Source organism: Lagenorhynchus albirostris, chromosome 3, assembly GCF_949774975.1.
Source record: "Lagenorhynchus albirostris chromosome 3, mLagAlb1.1, whole genome shotgun sequence".
Classification (NCBI taxonomy): Eukaryota; Metazoa; Chordata; class Mammalia; order Artiodactyla; family Delphinidae; genus Lagenorhynchus; species Lagenorhynchus albirostris.
This window is the reverse complement of record NC_083097.1, coordinates 149,557,170-149,577,515: the sequence shown is the minus strand read 5'-3', so window position 1 is coordinate 149,577,515 and position 20,346 is coordinate 149,557,170. Positions and strand designations below refer to the sequence as shown.

Below are 20,346 nucleotides of genomic sequence, written 5' to 3'. Positions count from 1 at the left end.
GCGACAGAAAGTGGAGTTTAAGATTCTTCCCCGCCTCCCCCACCCATCACCAATTTATTTTCATGGTGATGACTCAAAACCCAAGCCTGACCCCCGTTCTGTAACCAGTGGAAAGGCAGGCTGCAAAGCAAAGGGAACTTGAATGAACTACCTTCCCCCCTACAAACCGAAAAGAGCATTTGTTCAAGGCCGATCTCCTTGGAAGGAGCTAGGAATGGTAAACGGAATGTGATTTGACACAGTCCTGAAAAGGGCAGCAGGCATCCATCTACCCCCCTCTCCCCCTCAGTGAACGCATCTAGTTACCATCTACATTTGCAAAGAACTATATAGGTCCCTTCCCTCAGCTCGAAGCTTGTTGTTGTGGTAGCTGAGAGATTTCAAGTTCAAGATTCCCGCCCCCCCCACCCCCGCAATCATCCACAAACCCCTCAGATTCTGGCCGATCCCTGGGCCCTGCCACTTCTAAGCTCATCTTTCACTGGAATTTGAAAAACTCCTAATAGCAATTTTCCATGAGTAACACAAGCTGCCAGAGGAAGCATTTCAAAGTCTTTTGCTATTTGCTGTAGACTTCCCTACCCCGGGCTGAATCTGGCCACAGCTCTGGATTGATTCCCATTAAAATCATCATAAAAATCACCAGCCCCCCTCCCCCATCTGGGTGGCATTTCTGGGCTAAGACCGGCTAAAGAACAGAGAGCACCTCTTAAAAATAATTGTGACTTTGGACAGACTTTACTGCAATAAAACGTTTAATTTAATTCAGAATAAGAGATAAGAAATAACTCTTCAATAAAATATATAAAATTATACAAGGCACCCTTTCAAAGGGATAAAAGTATACTTGGATGGGGGAGGGGGAGCTGGATAGAAAAATGAAATACCAAGGAGCTATATGGGCTGTCTGACAACACCATTTTTTATCAAGTCAAAACATGGCTTTACCCTCTGCCCCCAACATGTTAAAAAGTATATAAATTTTTCTAATAAGTTTAGCACATACAACAGGTACACACACAGAGAAAGCATGATTTTTTTTCTTTTTAGATCTATTCATTGTTCAGGAATATTTAGTATAGATAATGGTTACAAGATATTCATAATTTTTAAGCAGACAATTAACTACACACACACATCCACCCAAATCACCTTTTCAAATGTGTGAGGACTGATGTACCTAGTGGTTCACGGAAACCATCAATTCCTCCCGACATGCTCTAACTTTTCACTCTCCAATTATCTGAAATGCAGTTAAGCAACAGCCTTGAGAGGAATTAGGAAGGACTTCCATTTTCCACCTTACCCCGAGGCACTCTCAGGATTCTTCTCATCCCCCTTTTATTGATCTTACAAAAACTTTGAACAATGTGTAACAAACAAGGTGGAGAAGGGGGAAAAAAACAGGGCCAAATATGGTCATATCTAGTGAGTTTTTAAATGCACGTAAAAAATGCAAAAACATGATGTGTCCCCTTCTCTGGGAGGAATCTTTCCATATCTACTGCCTATGCACACAGTGTCTAATTCTAATGTTTGCAAGTCAGTGATCCAAATGATCAGATTTCAGCAATTTTAGCAAATAATTTGTCTCCCCCATAAGAAAAAGACAACAGGTAGACTTAATTAAGCAGTCTCTTTTAGGAAGGTGATATATAGAGAAAAAAGACATATATATATATTTATATATATATGTATATAAATTTTACCTTTCAAAATAATTTGATTTTTATGTCTGCTGTATAAAAATGTATTATATTTTATTATATACATATTTATATATAAAAACCATCAGAGCCAATCTTGTGAAAGGAGAAGGGGGGTTGGCATCTGGAAGATTACACCAAGAAAACGGGGTTTGGGTGTCTCCAGTCAAAAGAACCAATTTCAACTATGTCTGTGGCCCTGTCGATCTAGCCGCTGAGGGTGGTGCATGCAAGGTTTGCAGAGCGGGACTGTCTTCTTGGAGAGGGAGGGGGAAGGCTTTTAAACAAACATCCATCCCGGAGTCTATTGAGCTGGTCTTCCTTAGGACAGGTGGTACATGCCATATCCCACGGGAGTCGCATAGAGTCCGACGGGCGGGATGGGGAGCACAGGTCTATGGAAAGGGTAGGACGCGCCGTATAGGGAGGCTGCTTGCAGGGGCGAGTTGATGGGGAAAGGGAGGCTGAAGCCAGAGGGCAGCATAGGTTTTGCAGCCATTTTCAGCTTTTCCAGTTCGGCCTCTTGCAGTCTTTTCGCCTTGGCTCTTCGGTTCTGGAACCAGATTTTGACCTGTGTCTCTGTGAGGTTCAGAGAGCTGGAGAACTCTGCCCGCTCTGCGATGGAGAGGTACTGTTTCTGGCGGAACTTGCGCTCCAGAGCGAGGAGCTGGGAGGTGGTGAAGGGTGTGCGTGGCTTCCGATTGGTCTTGTGTTTCCTCAGGGTGCAGGTGGTGGGGCTCATGTGTCCTAGGGAACAGAGAATGGGGAGTGAGTTAGCAAAAGAAAGTGGCTTTCTCACCAGGTGTGTCCATGGGGGGGTGGGGTCTTCCCTCTTCATCTTTCAAAGAGGTACCTTGGTCAAAACCATGTGTGGTTGGATTTTGGGGGGGGGGATAGAGAAGGACCATACTTAAATGGATAAATTGTTTTGTTTTTAAAAAATTGAATCTTTTCCCAAAAGTTTGGGAGTTTTATGGTGTAACAGAACTTTCTATATGGAAAACAAACAGTATCAGAGATAATGAAATATGAATAGACCCCTCATAAGTCAAGAGAGCTGAGGGTTCTCTGAGAAACAAAACCCCATCTCTTCTTGATATTGCTTATCTTAAAAATGGGGGGCTGGGCTCATGATAATCCTCACATCCCTAGGACACCGAGATAATCACATATGAGAAGGAAAATGAAAAGGGTCTTATGAACTGGGTCCATCCCCTCTCTGCACCAGGAGAAGTTGGATTGCATCAACATATTTGTGAAGGATAATCGTGCCGATAAGGTCTGAAGTAAATTAATAGCATCTATGGATTGGTGAGCAGCCTCATGCAATAAACAACCACACAGATGTCATTCCCTCCAGTCTACAGATTATAAAACCTGAACATCATTTTACAGATCTGGATGTGGGATAACTTTCTTGGCTGGGTGCTTCTGTAATATAAACTTTACTAAGAAGGAGGGAAAAATTAGCTCGCCCATAAATGTAAATGTCAGGGGAAATCATGCTGCCTCCTGAATTGAGAGCATGTGATGACATTTTAGCCATCTCTCCTACCCATTCTATGGTTTGGAGGCAATGTGTAAATGATTAGCTTCTTGCTGGAATTTAGAAAGAAGGAATAACAAGCAAAATAAAGGTATGCCTACAGCATCCAGACTCCATATTTAAAATGGGTTCAATTATAGGAAATCATAGGACAGGGCATCCTTGTGATTCCATAGCATCAACTAACTTCGGGTTTTTCCTTAAAGGAAGTTGGGGTGGAGCTGAGGGACAGATGCTAAACAATTCATTTTCTGCATTTGGCTTTTATGAGCTATGCTAATTTTCCAAATGTAGCCACCGTAGTAACTCCAAAGCACTCCAAAGGGAGAATGTAGCATTTCTTGTTTAGTTACTTTGGTGGCCCAAGAGAGAGTTTACACTTCATACTTGAGGGTGACACAGCACAAGTCCCAACCCAGCCTCCATTTCCAACAAGAAATGGATTTGTCCTAATGTGACATTATTAACCATCACTTTTAAGTGGCTAAAAATGAAAGAGGTAGTGGGTTCTGCCATCAATCAAAAAACAGAAATCTGGGAGAGAGATGGGTAAGAAACTACCACAGGAGTGTAGACTTTTGCATATGCTAATCCCTAAGTAAGCCAGAGAGCTGGGGGTGCCTACTTCTTAATTTACAAATAAAATAACAACAATCAGAGACTCAGGGACCTGTGAAATTCTCACCCTTCACAAACGTGACCTGGCTAGCTGGGAGGATCCAGTGGCCACAGCTCAGATACCAAGCTCCTAGAATCTACACTTGCCTCTGCTCTATGTTTGGAAGTGATTCTGTGCCTGGGCACGGTCATTCCGGCTGCTCCTAGGGGCTGCATTTGAATTATGAAATCCAGGTGACGGGATCTCATGTGTGTATCAAAGCGTCCCTCCCAGCGCACCTCTCTCCACCCTCCCACTCTCCTCCCCATTTTAAACCAGCCTGAGGAAGGGTGCGATTATACAAAGCAAAACAGCATTTATCCTACGGCCTCCTGAGAATAACAAAACCCGGGCCTGGGCAGGTGGCTTCCTCCTGCCCCAGGCTCTGTCGCTAGGCTCCCCCGGACCCACCGCTCCTACCACAGGGCTCCTGAGGCCATCTCCAGGCCCAAAGCACCAATGACCCACTTTTTTAAAAAAAATTAAATCCTTTCTCAGAATCTCCTACTTTTCTCATGGAAGGGTCACATCCAGGGCCCACGGCTGCCTTACCCTGGGCCCTGGCAGGCATGCTTACAGAACCCCAGGAACCTAAGAAAGTGGAAATGTCTGACCTCTGGACACCACTCCCTGTAAAGCCTGAATCCTTGATGCGCAGCTGGGAATTGACCCAGGCCTAGGCATATACAGGCACTCAATATCTGTCAAACAAATTAAGTCCCTTAAAGTTTCTAAGCCTCTATTTCACCATCGATAAAATGGGTAACTAATACTGATCCTGCAGTGTGGTTCAGAGTACCAAATTTTAGAATGCCCAGAGTCTTGTCTGCCATCAGATAGGTGATCATTAAATGTCCCCAAGTCTTTCTTGTCAAGCCCAAACTCGATGTGTGCAGATTCCTCTGAACTCTGTTGAAATGTCCTCATCTGTTACCGGGAGGCCAGCTTCAGCCACACGGAGATCAGATAAGATAATATGGTGAAAAGTGCTATAAAGTACTGTGCAAACTTGAGTTTAAATTCTTTGAGTCCTTAATCTCCACGCCCTTTGAATCTTTGGGAGTTTCTAACAGGGTGGAGAGAAAAAGCCAGAGGGGACAGCCACTGATGCCTGGTTATATGGCCTTGTTTTGTTCACAAAATACTTTGCATCTCGAGTTTTCAGGGCTGATGGGAATGGGGTAAAATGTGATGCTCCCAGCTTTCGAAAAAGTCCCTACGCAGGCATCCTCTCTCTCGCCTTTCCTAGAGGCAGAGCGCAGATAGAGAAATCTTAAAGGCTGGGAGACAGAAGTAAAAGGAGCTACAGGGAATGGCTTCCCCATATCGCAAGAGGACCCAGGGCCCAAAACTGGACGTAAACGCTGGAAGAGAAATCAGCTCTCCTGCGACTCTCAGTTCTCCTTCCTCATTGGCAGGAAGCGGGGTGCAGGTGTTCGGCCCTCTGCTTGGTCTGTCTGGGGAGAGGGATCAAGGTGGCCAGGGTTGGGGCTTGGACACCGGGGCCCCTTGCCCAATTCAGCCATTGTTGGTGACCTGGCTCAAGCAAGTTCAGTCCTCAAAGTATGCATGTCTGAAAACTGGGATAACCACAGGTCCCGGGCTTCTACCCACACTTCGGGGTTCCAGCGATGATCGGGATCTGGTGAACTAATAAGCATTACTTTGTAAACTGAAGCGCTGCTGGAATGCTGTTAATTATTACTCTGAGCCAAGCGGAGCCCCACGCTGCTGACCCCAGCCCGCTCCCAGCGAAGCGACGGGGCTGGCCGCCGGGACGACCGGGAGACATTTCCTCGCCGCATAAGTCTCTGCCGCCATCCCTCCGCGTTACCGTGCTTCGATACCCGCGGGACCAATGGAAGATGATCATTTCTACCCAAAATCGGGTTAGATTTTAATTAGCTCATCTTTATAGTGAGGGCACACCTCGCAGGGTTGTGAACTTTGAAAGGCAGTTAGACACTCTGCCTCTGCCTGGCATATATTCCGGTGCTCTTTAAACGTGTATCCTTCTTCATTCCCCAGACTGAGACCCCGAGGGACAGTGAAAAAAAAAGCGAAGTGGCCTGAGGGCAGGGCTGAGGGCTAGAGAAACGGATACCCAAGCGACCCCGCAAACCCAGCTGGGTTCTCCCTTCAACGATCAGGGCGTTGGCAATTGTGTCGAATATTCTGTACAGCTAGGGGATCCCAAACACGCGCTGCGCGGATATTACCCAGAAGGTATCTTGGATGCCGTGGGCGCGCTGAACTCTGGGGATATTAAGGGGCCAAGGACTTGTAATGCTTGCTTTTCAGGGCGCATAGTACAGAGGGGTCTCCGTACCCCTAGCTTGGAATACTGACCCCCAATTCCCTCCTGTACCCCGCGCACCCTCCTACCCCTGGTCCCGGCCTCTGCAGGCACTCACTTGGCGGAGGCGAATATCTGCCCGGTTCCTGCATCCACGCCGCTCCGTCTTCTGAATTTTCCGACTTGACCGAGGCTGTCTCGAAGGGCTTGACCAACGGCCCGGGGCTGTGCGCCTCCCGGACGCTGTGTCCCGGCAGCAGAAGTGGCCGCAGGGTGGCCCCGGCGGAGGCGCTTTCGGCTGGCAGTGGAGAAGTCTCCTTGGGCGGCTTCTTGTCCGACATGAGTGCCTCCACGCTGAAGGGCAGGCTGGAGACCTTGACGCGGCGCTCCTCCGCGGCCCCGTCGGCACCCCCAGGCCCCGGGCCCGGCTCGGCCACCATCGCCGGGCCCTCCTCATCAGACGAAAACAGGTCATTGCCTTTGGACGGAGAAGCCATGACTTCTCTGCCCTACGTAGCTCCCGGCGCGCGACTCCGCTGGCAACCAGGCAGCTGCGACTCAAACTTTTTTGGGGGGAGACGGGAGGGGCGCGCCGGCAGCCGTGCCTTTCCTCCAAGGGGAAGTGAGAGACTCGGCTCAGCCAATCCGAGCCGGCCCTGGCGCTGACGCCACGGACGCTCGCCTCCGATTGGCTCTTCCGGAAGAGGCTGGGGCCTTTTTTTTTTTTCTGTTTGAAATAAATTAGGAGTTAATTACAGGAGCAGTCAGCAGAGTTGTTATCAGGCGATCCCTCAAGGGTTATAATCACGCCAAAACTGAAAAGTCTAAGGCGTAATTAAGGCCGATTATTTAAAGAGGAAGTTCGCGGAGCCCCATTTCTTCTCTCTGTTGACCCCTCTTTTTAAAAGGTACTCCGCGCCAGAACATGTTTAAAATCTGCAAGTGACATGGCAAAAACATTTATTAAGCTCCTACTATGGGTCGAAACTGGGCGAACGTAACAGTTTTAGGGGCCAGCACTGAAAGGAAGGGCCAGCATCCCTGCTAAAAGAAATACTACATGCATGGCGCTTAGAAAAGCAGGTATTTCGCTCTCAGCAAGTGCTCGACGGCGTCCGCTATTACTATAACTCCCTTAGGAGAGGGGCCGGAACGAGCCAGAGAGGTAGGTGGTCACGGCTGCCCTCTCCCAAGTAGTTCCAACTGGAAGATTTAAACCAGAGCTTTCCATCTCTTCCACTCGAAAACAAAACCAGCGCACTCTTAGAAACTTGGAATCCTCGAGTTTTCTTTTCCCTGCATCTCCTCTCTGGACCTCCGGATCCGACCTTTTTCTCAAGACTGCGTGCATTGTGTGTTCATGAGTTTGTCTGAGCCGGTGTTGGTCGTGTGTTTGGGTGCCAGTATTTGCCTTCAAGGCGGAGGAGGAGTGAGGAAAAGGCATAGATAATATCTAGTGCTTCCCACCACCACCACCCCCCACACACACACCCTTGCAAGTGTCAGAACTGGGTGCCAAGTTTGCCCACCCCGGACCTGTGTATCTTTTGGGGAAGGACATTTTTATTCATTGCACCTGGTTAAAAAAAAAAAGTATAGATATCCCCACCCCACTTCAAATTATACCCTGGGTAATTACATCTCAAAGCCTTAGTGATGACTGTCTCAGTATGGGAAAGGGGAGAGCGCGCGAACTTCCAATGTGCAGAGGCCTCCAATCTCTCTGCAGGCCGCTGGGCCAACACCTATTTCTTCAAATGACTCTTTCCAGGCTGCGGCTGCCTTTTCCTATATCTGAGCGATTATCCCGCAAGTGATGAGGTGAATAGAAGTGACCCGGCTCAGGGACTTGCACACAGCAGATGCTTGCTAAACAGTTCCCAAAGCCTTGGAAGGAAGGGACACTGTTTTTAATTACTGAGATGCCCAGAGCTTGGAGCTACTTCCCCATTCAAGACTTTTAGAGACTTGACCCCCAGATCCACTTCCCAGAGCACCTCCCTTCACCCCAAACCTCTGCCTGGAGTGAAACTGTGCTGGCCTAGGATAACCAGAATAGGTGTTATCTGAATCCTAGAGGATAAAAACAATCTGCATTGGCCACTTAATTCAATTTGATTAGAAAGGGTCCTGAATAAAAGTTTAAAAGTAAAGAAGTTCTAACTACAGCCTTCTAAAACCCCCTTCTCCCACCACTATCAACAAACTGGAAGTTCAGAGAAAGTTATTTTAAAAAAAAAACTAGGAAAGTTATCTGGAGATATATGCCTTATGCATTTTCCCCTTGAGTCATACCTGATGATAGTTGGCTCGATATGCATCTCAAATACAGTACAGGTAAACCCAGATTAAGTTCTCTGCCTCCTAGAGGAAACTAGCAAGGTGCAGGCTACATATTTTGGAAGCAAACCTGAAATTCGTTTAGCCCTCTGCTGCCAAAACGTACCCAGCCACTGTTTGATAATTGTTCTTGAAAACTCCTTGTTAATATTTGTCAATTAGGGGGCATGCAAGCTCATTCCTGGGGTTTTTTGTTTGCTTGTTTGTTTTAATTAGTACTAGTAGAGAGAGCTCTTTTATTTTGATGAAGTTTTCTGGGAGAGGATAAGGTAGGTTCCCCTCCCTACTCTTTGGTCCTGATGTCCAGGCAAAGGACAAAAATTGTAAAGCCAGCAATGAGAAAATAGTAGAGATTAAACAAACAACTGGTGTTCCAAGGGAGGTTGCCAAGCTCTGGCCATGAACAGGAGAGATGTCCAGGGAGCAACCAGCCTGCCCATCTTGTTTTCTGCTCTGGCCATGAACAGGAGAGATGTCCAGGGAGCAACCAGCCTGCCCATCTTGTTTTCTGAGGTTGGGACAATTCAGGAAAGGGTGTCTCTTCTGCTGTGAAAAGAGTGGAACCTCAACACAGTTCTAGCCCTTTGTGGAAAACCCCGTCTGTGCATCTGGTGCTGCGTTAGCTGCGTTTTCAGAATGTTGTATACACCTCTTCCTGGCTGCGTGCCCTTGGTCGCGTTCCTTCCCCTCCCTTAGCCTAATATTTTTTTCCCTCTAAAATGAGAGAGAACCCCAATCAGGATGGCTCTTGCCGCAATTCAGTTCAAGGGGCTACATAAGATAACTAGCAGGTGTAGGCGATCCAAAAAAGCTCCACCATATCATTGTATATCAAAAGCAGCAACAATGTATCGAATGCTTTCTCTTTGCCAGATATCCAAAATGAGGCACTTTGCCCCCTTTCACGTAGTTCACGGTGGGTTCTTTGTAAAATCTCTGGGACTGAGAATTCGGCTCGCCCTGAAAAGTTTATAGTCCCTTAGCGGAGGTCTGTCTTTGGCACTTAGGGAGCATTCAGTAAAGGTTAGTTCCCGGTGACATATAAGCAGGCAGAAACGTGAGGTTCCAATCATAACTCAGTCACCACTAAGCGTCACCTCTGCTTTAGTACCTGGACCTGTCCTCCATTATTTCATTCGTTTCTTCCAACACATCGCTCCGGGCAGAAATTATTTTCCCCATTTTACAGATGAAAAGCCTAAAGCCAGGAAGCGCTAATTCTGCGGCCGGGTCACGCAGGTAGGAAGTGGTGGACCCGGGCATTTCCCCTCACGGCACCGGCGGGTGCGCGCAGACCCGCCGCACTCCACCTTAGCGCGCGCCCCGGGCATTTCGCACGCGCCCGGGGCCTGCGTGGAACAGCCGCGCACGCGCACCGCAAGTCCCAAGGCGAAAACCGTGAAGGACAGCGCGCGGACCGCGGCGTCTGCAGCCTCAGGACCGATCGCTGGATCCCGGCGGCCCGGAGGAGGCGGGGGAGGGGCGGAGGAGGGGGCTGTAGACGGGCCAGGGGTGCGGGCAGGCGCCAGGCGCGGGGAGATGAAAGGCGGGCTCCGGGGGAAGGGGCTGCGCCGGGTGACCGGCTCCAGCCGCGCCGGGCGCCCCGCCCCCGCCCCGCCCCGCCCCCGCTGCCCGGGGCAGAGGCGGCTGCCCGCGCCGGAGCCGCGTTAATTGCTCTCGGCCCCGGCACTCAGCCTGCGCGGAGCCGGGACAACCTCGCTCCAGGAGGAATGACAATTCGCCCCAATGGGACAACCTCGCTCCCAGAGGAGTGACAATTCCTCCTAATGGGCCGCTCGTTAGCAGCCTATTCTCCCGAACCCGGGTATCAGAAGCGGGCAGACAAGCGGGCGCCAACGTCCGCCTGGAATTCCACAACACCGCTCCCCCACCATCCCCCACCCTGCCCCAGTCCTTCGCTGTGTGACCTCGGGCAAAAGGCTGCTCCTCTCTGGGCTCATTTTTCTTACCTGTGCAGTGCGGAGTAGGAATGGGGAAGATCAGACCTCACCAGGGCGGGCATATTTCCGGGCATTTGAGAGATCACTTTTCGAGTTACAGAGCAGGAAGGCGAGTAGACGGGCATTCGGGGTCGCTGCTTGAGGTTATTGGGGGGTGGGGGGTGCAGATCCGTTGCTTGTGAAGTTCTGGACGCTCCAATCAGTTTGCTATGGCCCCCGCCCACTGAGTTCAGGACCCAGTCTGAAGAGAAGGGACCTTTGCCAAAGCGCTACACAGATTACGTAAAGCTACCTGAAGCCTGAGCTTTCATGGCTCCCCATTTTACAGATGAAGCCAAGGCGCAGACAAGAGAGAGGTTGGCCTGAAATTTGCTGTGGGCGGAGTCTGATTCGACAAGGTCCCCCTGGAAGTAGCCCACAACGGAGACATCTTCGGAGGAGGGGGGAAGAAATGGAGGCAGATGTTGTGCCTCTCTGCAGGTCCCACAGCCTCGGAGAGGAGTGGGCCAGTTCATGGAGACGTAGTTGTTTCTGGCCACAGCAGGTGTGAGAGTTGCGAAAGGGGAAAGAGTCGTAAGTTCCGCGCTCCATCAGTAGTTCCGTATTCAAATCCAGGCCCTACTTTTTGCCATTTGCCACCATCACTGCGCTGGGGGCCTTAGTAACCTCTTTTTAGAAAAGATGCCCAGTATATAGGGTGGCTGGTGAGGACTAAGTGAGAAGCCTTATAAAAAGCAGGTAAAAGGGCTTCCCTGGTGGCGCAGTGGTTGAGAGTCCGCCTGTCGATGCAGGGGACGCGGGTTCGTGCCCCGGTCCGGGAAGATCCCACATGCCGCGGAGCGGCTGGGCCCGTGAGCCATGGCCGCTGAGCCTGCGCGTCCGGAGCCTGTGCTCCGCAACAGGAGAGGCCGCAACAGTGAGAGGCCCGCGTACCGCTAAAAAAAAAAAAAAGCAGGTAACACAAGAGTGTGGCTGCCTCAGGCACCCCACCCAGGAGTGACTGTAAAGGTTCTGCTTCCAGTCTCCTGGAGGGTTTAAACAGGGCTGAGCCACTTATTTCCTGTGGGACTCTGGATAAATCACTCCACCTCTCGGCACCACCGTTTCCTCAGCATGGGAGTGTCTAGCGTTCAGTAAATGTTGGCTGTTATTATCGTTTCTTAAATCCTTGTTGATAGTATTTTTTACCACCCTTTTCAATAGATCTGCCTGACATCACACACATCTGGGATCCACTGATACAAAGTTGGATAATTTGAGGCATGAGGAGATAACTTTTTTGAGCCTTTTCTTGCCCTCTCGGCAAAACGGGTATAACTACCCACCTCTTCAGAAGGAAGCAGATTGACAACTCTGTCAAGTGAAGGATGGGGATCAAGGGAAGAAGAAATGTCTAGACAAACAGCAAGGCGTATCTCCCGTTTCCCAGACCTTGGGCACAGCTTGCTGGTACCTTCCCAATCCCAGCCTGTAGTGGCAAGAGGTTCCCACGAGCAGGGCCCAAGCCCTGATGTGTCTGCACAGAAAGACCCAAAAGGCTCCCTGGAAGAGGTGGCTCCAGGAAGCTGGGTGGCTGCAGTTCTGTGGAGTCAATCCAGACATCCAGGACAGCACCAAGGGCATCTTGCCCAGCCCTTCACATGTCTCTGCCCGCCCCCACCCCATCCCTTCTCAGTTTGCCCATCTGTAAAACCAGGAAAGCTACCCATACTGAACTGGGCTAAGATGAGTTTTAAACTACCGTTCAGCTCCCACCTATACCTTAAGCAACCCTGTGGTGGAAAGGCCTTCATTCCTCCTTAAGGAGGAGAAAATTGAAGCTTAAGACTTGATAAGAGTTTTTCACAACTAGTAAATACCTGGCAGAGATTCACATCAGGGTTTGGCTGACTCTAAAAATGTCTGTATTTTGCCTGGGGCAGAAGTTGCTGTAAAGGTGGGAGGAAAGGCATCTGCAGTTGTTCACAGCAATGAAGTATCTACTATTTCCATTTTCTTCCAATTAGACAGATGGAACTGTTGAGTCTGAGATGGGCTTAATTAGTAGCTAGGGCGCACAGAGGAAGCGCGTGCTACATTATGGATTCCCCAATAGTTGGGCAGGAATCTGAAATCTCTCTTATGTAGTGGCCTCCAAATTGGGTTAGATTCAAAATGCAGTTGACTGGGCATGGGCAAGGAGGGGAAAAGGAAATTTGGGGAGTTACTTAACAGACATAATTATATTTTTTAATTAAGGAATATAGAATCTCTTCCAACTGCCCCACCCACAGTTGCCTGGTGGGGAATAAGCAAGGTTTCTTTTACCGTAAGGATGAAGACAATTAGAAGCAATTATTCAGAATTCTGTTAATCATTTCTAGGGGAGGGGTTGGGGCATTGGAGCTGAACCCAGAGCTTGTGCCAGCCTTGGGAGGGGGTTGCAGGCTACCACCGGCAGGAAGACCCCTCCCCGCGGTGATGCAAAAACAGTACACCTTGAGCTGTAGGCTTCGCAAAGTGCTTTCACATCCAGGACTTCACTTGTTCCTCAGGATCACCCTTGGGTGCGAGATACCCTGCTCTTTCCTATACCCCACAGGCCTCAGCTCCTTCTACTCCAACACCTTATTTCACCAAACAGGTACCTGCAGCTCAGAGAGGCGTGGCCACCTTCCTGAGGTCACAAAAGGAGTCTGGTGGGAGACCACATCAGTTCCGTCCTGGAGCCGCCCTGCACCTTCCAGGGACCCTCTGAAGCACAGACCCAGCCTCTCCAGGTCTGGATCCAGAAAGGTCTGATTTCAGAATCCCTGGGATTTGTCATGCCCCCACGGATCTGTGTCAGGTGCCCTAAAGATCCCCTGACACAGTGAGGGACACAATAAATATTGGCTGAGTTAGTGAATAAGTTCGGGAATGGAAGCAGTGGCAGAGACTGTAGGTACCTCTCAGCCGGCTCAGAAGGTCGCCTCTCCCAGCGACTAGGAATGAACCTTGAATTGTGAGGGGTAGACTCATGTGTCTGAACAATTGGAACCGACACTGGATTCTTGCGGGGAGGGGTCGGATTTTTAAATTGTCCCCAAAGAAACACTGAAAGCTCATTTTGCCCCAAACCCTTAACTTGCTAGGCTTTCAATTAATCTCTACCTCCCCCCACCCTCTCTCCCGTCCCTTCACAGATGGAGAAAGAGTTGGGGAGATTGTTGCCTGCCCAAGGTCATGCAGCAACTAAGTGACCCAGTCAGCATTTGACCCCTGGTGCATCTGACTCCAAACCCCAAACTGGTTTCTGTTTATCATCCTCCAGATCGCACTTCTCCTGCCCCTGACATGACGCAGCCAGAGAAACTCAGCATCCTGCTGTTATCTTCTCGGCTCACTTTAGCAATATCTTGACTTTGTGGCATTTCGCAGATTTCCTAAAACAAGAGCGTGTTTATACGATAGGAAAAAAAAAAAAAAGACCTAAATGTATTCAGAAAAATATAAACTCATAGTTTCTCCTCCTCCTAATAATAACAGGCAATGCTTACTGAGGGCTTAGTACACACCAGACCCTGTCCTAAGCACTGACGTGTACTCACTCATTCAATCCTCACAACCCTATTTAGTAGATGCTATTTTATCTTCATTTTACTGAAGGGCAATCTGATTCTCAGACATGGAAAATCTAGATAAATATAATTTTTCTTTAGAACTGTGCCTGTGCAAAGTGCATTTTTCTCCCCATCCTCTACCTACCTTCCAACCCTAGAAAATAAAAGTCACCAACATTTAAATAGAAAAATGAATTTTATTAGACCCACAAACTTTAAATATAGTTAGGCCTTCCTCATAATGCTATTTCTGTTCATAAATTAAAGTGCTTGTGTGTATGGTAGGTTGATAAAATTGGCACGTTTTCTCTTTTCCATCTCTTTGCAGCTCATGACTTTTTGCAAATGGATTTAGTCTTTGTGGGGAGGGTGGGAGAGTGAAGAGAAAGGACCTGGGGCCTCGGCCAAGAACAAGGGTCCTGAGCCCCACATGTCACTCACTTGCTGGGTGACTTTAAGCAGATGCTCCCCCTCTAGGGTCCCCTATTCACCTCCCTGGCAAATGAGGGGAGTGTAGTTGCCTTTCCTGTCTCTTCTGGTTTTGTAGTTCTCTGATAAAGGAGTGTGTGTTCCTTGATCTGTCTCCCACCAGGCTGCCTGAAGGGTCCAGGGTGGCGGCAGAGGGTGGAAAATATCCCAGGCAGTAGGAAACGCTAGTGGGGACCCCCATTTTATCCTTGGCCAGCTGTGTATCCTGGGGCAAGTTCTCCCCACTTCTCTGAGCTGAGCCTCACTCTCCCCACCAGACAACTGGGACTAAACATCCTTATTTCAGGGTGGTGGGAAGATAAATGGGCCCGTGGATATAAAACTCTGGGAGAGGTTAGTCCCCTCTTGTTCCCTGGTGCTGGTCTCCTGTGTGAGAATAGAAGAAAGTCTCTGACTCAGCAGACGAGAAGCCTGGGAGGAAACCTTGTGGATAATTGTTAATGATACAATTAGAGCTGACACCGTTGGTGTGGACAATTGCAAAGAGGCTTAGGAAAATGATGCTTGCTAAGAATCCTTGGGGCCTTTGGGCAGCCCAAGGAAGCTTTGCCCCGTGGTGACACAGCCCTTCCCAGAAAAAGAATCTTAGAGAGTCCCTTGGACAGGCCATGAAGTAACATCTAGGCACGTGACAAGAAAGTTATTCCCTTTTCAGCGACCTGATAATCAAGCCATTATACTCAGGACACTGTCTCGGCACAACTTGAATACCTCGGCAATGATTGCTCACCTCCTGTGGACCAAGCACCACCAGGCTTCAGTCTTCAGGAGGCAACAGCATCTCATGAGATAAGGACAATCTTTCTTCCATTCTACTTATTTTCAGAGTGAACCCATCTACGGCTGGTAACTAATACCGTGACATGAATTTCCCTTTACAAATCATTTTTGTTGCTGTTGTTTTAAAACGAGAGTTTAGTTAAACGTTAATTAAATAATACTACTGTTGGTATTGGGATAAGGCCAACAATCATAATGATTGTTCTTTGACAAGGGAACAATCGTGTAGGCGGATGCTTGAAATTCAGGTTAGCACTGATTTACAGGAGAGAACACTGCATTTCCAACGGCACCAAATCTAGTTGGAATCCTGCTTCGCCTCCTCCTAGCTGGGTGGCCGTGGGCAAGTTACTTCCCCTCCCTGGACCTTGATTTCCTTATCTGTAAAGTTAGGGGAATGGTGATCATTCTGATCTAGGTTTGCAGGAAGAATCTACTCCAGAGATAATAGATAGATGACCATACCATGTTAGAGATATGGGGTTGTTTGTATTATTAGTAAACAATGAATGGGAGAATTTGGCCAAAACACTGGCTTATTTACCCTGGACTTCATTATCGGCTAGCTTAGTAGTAATTGTAAAAGAGGGGAAGAATTCTTTGAAAGCTGAAGGTTCTATTTAAAAATCACTTAGCCTTGTTTAATAGATCCATCTTCAGTGTCTGGATACTTGGACCGTCTAACAAATCCTTCCACAATATTCAGAGAACTTCACTGTACTCTGTAGGCAAAATTCAGCTCCTCTAAATTGCAAATAAGGCAGAAAATGTTTTTTCCTTTGTCATTTTTTTTTTAATGTTGAGCCTTCTTTTAATGTATTTATTTTTATTTTTGGCTGTGTTGGGTCTTCGTTTCTGTGCGAGGGTTTTCTCTAGTTGTGGCAAGCGGGGGCCATTCTTCATCGCGGTGCGCGGGCCTCTCACTGTCGTGGCCTCTCTTGTTGTGGAGCACAGGCTCCGGACGCGCAGGCTCAGTAGTTGTGGCTCACGGGCCTAGTTGCTCCGCGGCATGTGGCATCTTCCCAGACCAGGACTCGAACCCGTGTCCCCTGCATTAGCAGGCAGATTCTCAACTGCTGCGCCACCAGGGAAGCCCTCCTTTGTCATTTTTGTAAATGATGAAATGCATTGCCTGATCTGTCGTTTTTTTTCATTTCTTTCAGCCTTCCTCCTTATTTCCCTCCCTTCCTCCCTCCTTTCCTCAGGCAGCTGTGTGCTGAATTAGTATCACGCCTGGAAGACAGACATTACCCAGGCAAGTTCCTGCCCTCAAGAGTCTCCCACTCTAGTGGCAAGACAGCCTCATCAGTTACTCCATACAAATGTCAAAAGGACTGACCCGAAGCCAGATTCATCTTGCAGAATTCTTTCACTCTCACAGTGTTGTCCCGAAGACAGTTTAATAAAACATCTGAATACATTGCCAACATTTAAAAATCAGGGGACTTTCCCTAGAAATCTGGCATTTTGGCTTCTCTGTATCAATGTGCAGGTGAGTGGCCCCAGGTGTGTTCTCAAAGCACTGATTCTTTCTGAGATGAGACATGCCTTCCGTATGCCTCACCAGCCAGAGTGTAAACCCTACTATGGGATATGATGGGATGCGGTTCCGGAAAGTACAGGAGAGCTTGTGGGATGGTGGGATGCCCAGAGGTGGGACTGACCCACTCAACCTTGGGTGTTAGGGTTAGGCTGCCGGAGGAAGTGGCATTTGGACTGAGCCACCGAGGGTGTTGCCAGGTGGAGAAGGGGAGAGAGTTGCTGGCAGAGTAGATAGTATGTGAAGAGGGACAAGAATTGAAATGACCCGTGACCTGTGTGTTTGAGTTTCAAGAGGCTCAGGAAGAAGCGGGGGTGGGGGCGGTTGCAGTGCTGGGGGTGGGAACAGGCTAGGGAGAAGGGTGTTGGAGGGAAGAGCCGAACTCGGGGAGCTGCAGCTCAGCGGTGAGGGGTCTTTCTTCTTTTTCTTTCCTTCCTTTTCTTTCTGTCGTCTTTTTACTAAATTCTTCGTTTAGAATTTCAAAAGCAGTAGATATTCATGATAACCAGTGAAACAAATCAAAGATAAGTTAGCAATGAATAATCGCTCTCATTTTTTTTTGGCCATCAACATAAGTAGGATGAACAATCATGTATCTTTAGACACTCCTAATTCTATACAGACACAAAATAGCATACAGAAAAGTAGAAATTGATGGTGTTTTGTGTGTCCGTGTATATGTGTGTGTGTGTGTATGTGGCTCTCTCCATGTAACTATCTGTGTGACTTGCCTTCTTGTCTAATTCATATCACAGACATCTCACCATCCATTCTTTTTATGCTTCATAGTAGGGCTATATTAGAATGCATTTCACCATTTCCTTCTCGATGGACTTTTCTCCCCCAATTTTTCCTACTGCCAAAAATTCTTGAAAAAATAATCCTTGCAAACCTTCATACTCCCACTTTTATTTTCAAAGGTTTAATTTCTAAAAACGGAGATTGCCAAAGCCAAGCGTGTGTAGTTTTCATCTGAACAGATATTGCCGAATTATTTTCAAAAAACTCTTTTCCGGTGCACACTTCCACTAGCAGCATTCGTTTCTCCCCCAGCTCTGCCCAAACTGGATAGCATTGCTCTGGTTTAATTTCTGCCACAGAGTGTTTTTTGAGCAAGAGAGTAATAGAGCTCCAGATCCCTTTGACAAACTCCCTGGGGAGCATTGTGGAAAATGGGAGGGGGTGTGGGGGAGATGCTGGAAGTAATAGGACCAATGACGAAGGCTGTTGCAGGCTTCTGGGAAGAGGGGAGCAGCCCTGAGGATGGGAAGATGAGGAGGGAATGGAGAGGTAAGTCATGAAGAAGTAGAGATGCTGGTTAGAGCATCCCGTGGCTAGAGGGTGCCCTGCCGGCTCTCAGGTCTGACTGCATGGTAAGGATGAGAGTATACCTTCCTGCTGTTTCTCATGTGCCTAGGGAGCAGCCACCCCAAGCATCCTGTCCTCCAAGTTCAATTTCAATAACCTCACATGTCTGGAGCCCTGGGCCAAGGCAGCAGGCCACTTAGAACAGAAGCGCTCTCTCACTGTATCCGCTCAGGGCCTGGGCGGGTGGGCAGGGCAGGGCAGGGCGGGGCAGGGCGGGCAGACAGACATGCTTCCATGCAGGGCGAGCCTTGGAGCCAGCCTTGCCAATGAAATCACTGGTGAGGTCACAATTTAGCTTGATAATTAGCAGCGTTGTTTCACCTAATCCTCACTGATTTGCTTTTTAACCTACGCAGCACCTAGCGACAGGTGTGTTAGCAACAACAACATTCAAAGGCTTGGATTCCTAGAAATGGGCTAGACAGGTCCAGGCTGCTGAGGGAGGGGTGAGATTCCTGCTAATGTTCCTGGGGCGCCCCTGAGAGTTTTCCTCCAGCCCCCATGCCCCCCTCTTTCTTTTGCTCTGTTGCTCTCTCTCTGCTGCTTGGGCTCTTTCTCCCCTACCCTGGCATTGAAGTGCAGACTTACTTTCTCACAGGCCCCTGTAGTGCCTGTAAGGCCCTGGGAAGCTCTGGAGCCCAGGGATGGGGCCATCTTCTTCTAAAGGGTTTCCCCAACCCTATGGGAAGCTGGAGCAGTGATTCAGGGCCCCGGGAGAACCAGAGATTGTCATCAGTACAGGACGGCCTGTACAGTGTGTTTGCTCAGCCCTTAAATGGTCTAAGAGAGTGTGGTAAATTTTCCTTGACCATGGGTCCATCTGACCTCGTAATTAGCTCCATTCTCTATGGAGCACAATGTGGGGAGCTCGGATCTAATCACTGAGGTTTCTACTCTTGGCATGACCTCATAACTGATCCTTGAACAGTCACATGGACCTCCAAGCTCATGGGCATCAAATGGAGGTATTTAGCAATCCTGGACATGGATTAAAATGTGAGGGGTGGAATGGAAACGATGCATCCGGCCTTGACAGTGGGTCCTCAAACCAACACTCAGGTCCCCTCTTGGAAGAAGCAGATCTCATCTTCTCATTCATCACCTCTGACCTGACTGCAGAGCACCAGAGGAAGAGTATACACCTCAGGGTCACTCAGACCAAAATGTGGGGCTGTGTGACCTCCGGCAAGTCACTTAACCTCTCTGAACGTCAGTTCCTCGTCTGTAGAATAAGGTGGTAAGAGTACTGACCGCCAAGAGCTCTTGGGAATATTAGTGGTGAAGGAGAGCAGGCACCTGCCACAGTAGGCACTTAACTCATGGTGACAATTTTTGAAAACCATTGGCTAAAATGACAGAGACCAACTGACTATTTAAGGAGGAGAAGGAAAGGTGATGGGAACTGTTCCTTTGCAGCTACCTCATTCCATTTCTGAGGCTGGCTCTTGGTCACCTAGGCAATGCCAGGTCATGGAAGCCAAGCTCCCCCTAGAATGTGCACCCCTGTGGAGGTTCCAGGTGGTGTGCCCTGCCCCCACCCGCTATGAGATTTGGGTTGCTCAAGTGCGTCCCTTGAGTCCAGGGGAGAAACTGAGGCTGAGCCATTAGCTGACACTGCAGTGTCAGCCCTTGCTATTGGCAGAGATTGTTGGGACATGGGGCTTAACTCTCACGGTGAAAGGGAGCTCCAAACCAGTTGATGTCACGTTAAAACAAAAAAGAAAGAAATCGTTTTTAAATGAAAAATTAAGTTAAAAAAACCCCAGCAGAACTCCAAAATCAGTTGGTGTCAAGGGGAAGGGAGGTCCTCAGGTTTGTTTATAAACAGAGTTAAATAACTAAATAAAGGGGGGAAGAAGAGGGGAAGCAGCAGAGTGTTTGGGGGGCTGACCTCTGTTTTTCATGGAGTATGTTTCCCATTACGAGGGGGAAAGGCAGGCCACACATGGGCAGAACGAAAATATGCAGACGGGAGAATAATTGGGGATGTCGGGGTCGTGGGATAATCTGTGAGTTTGTTTTCAAAATCTTCTTGAATGTTTCGTTACTTTTATAATTGAAAAAGAATAAGTTTAAAAAAT

General features: G+C 48.5%; 1 protein-coding gene across 1 annotated transcript; it reads right to left on the bottom strand.

Annotated features, from left to right (window-relative positions):
• Positions 1-737: 737 nt before the first annotated feature.
• On the bottom strand, positions 738-6,799 carry MSX2 (msh homeobox 2). The gene is made up of 2 exons (XM_060144218.1): positions 6,325-6,799; positions 738-2,453 (listed from the first exon to the last, which is right to left on the bottom strand). The coding sequence occupies exons 1-2, from the start codon at positions 6,701-6,703 to the stop codon at positions 2,029-2,031; spliced, it is 804 nt and encodes a 267-aa protein (XP_060000201.1). The 5' UTR covers positions 6,704-6,799; the 3' UTR covers positions 738-2,028.
• Positions 6,800-20,346: the final 13,547 nt, after the last annotated feature.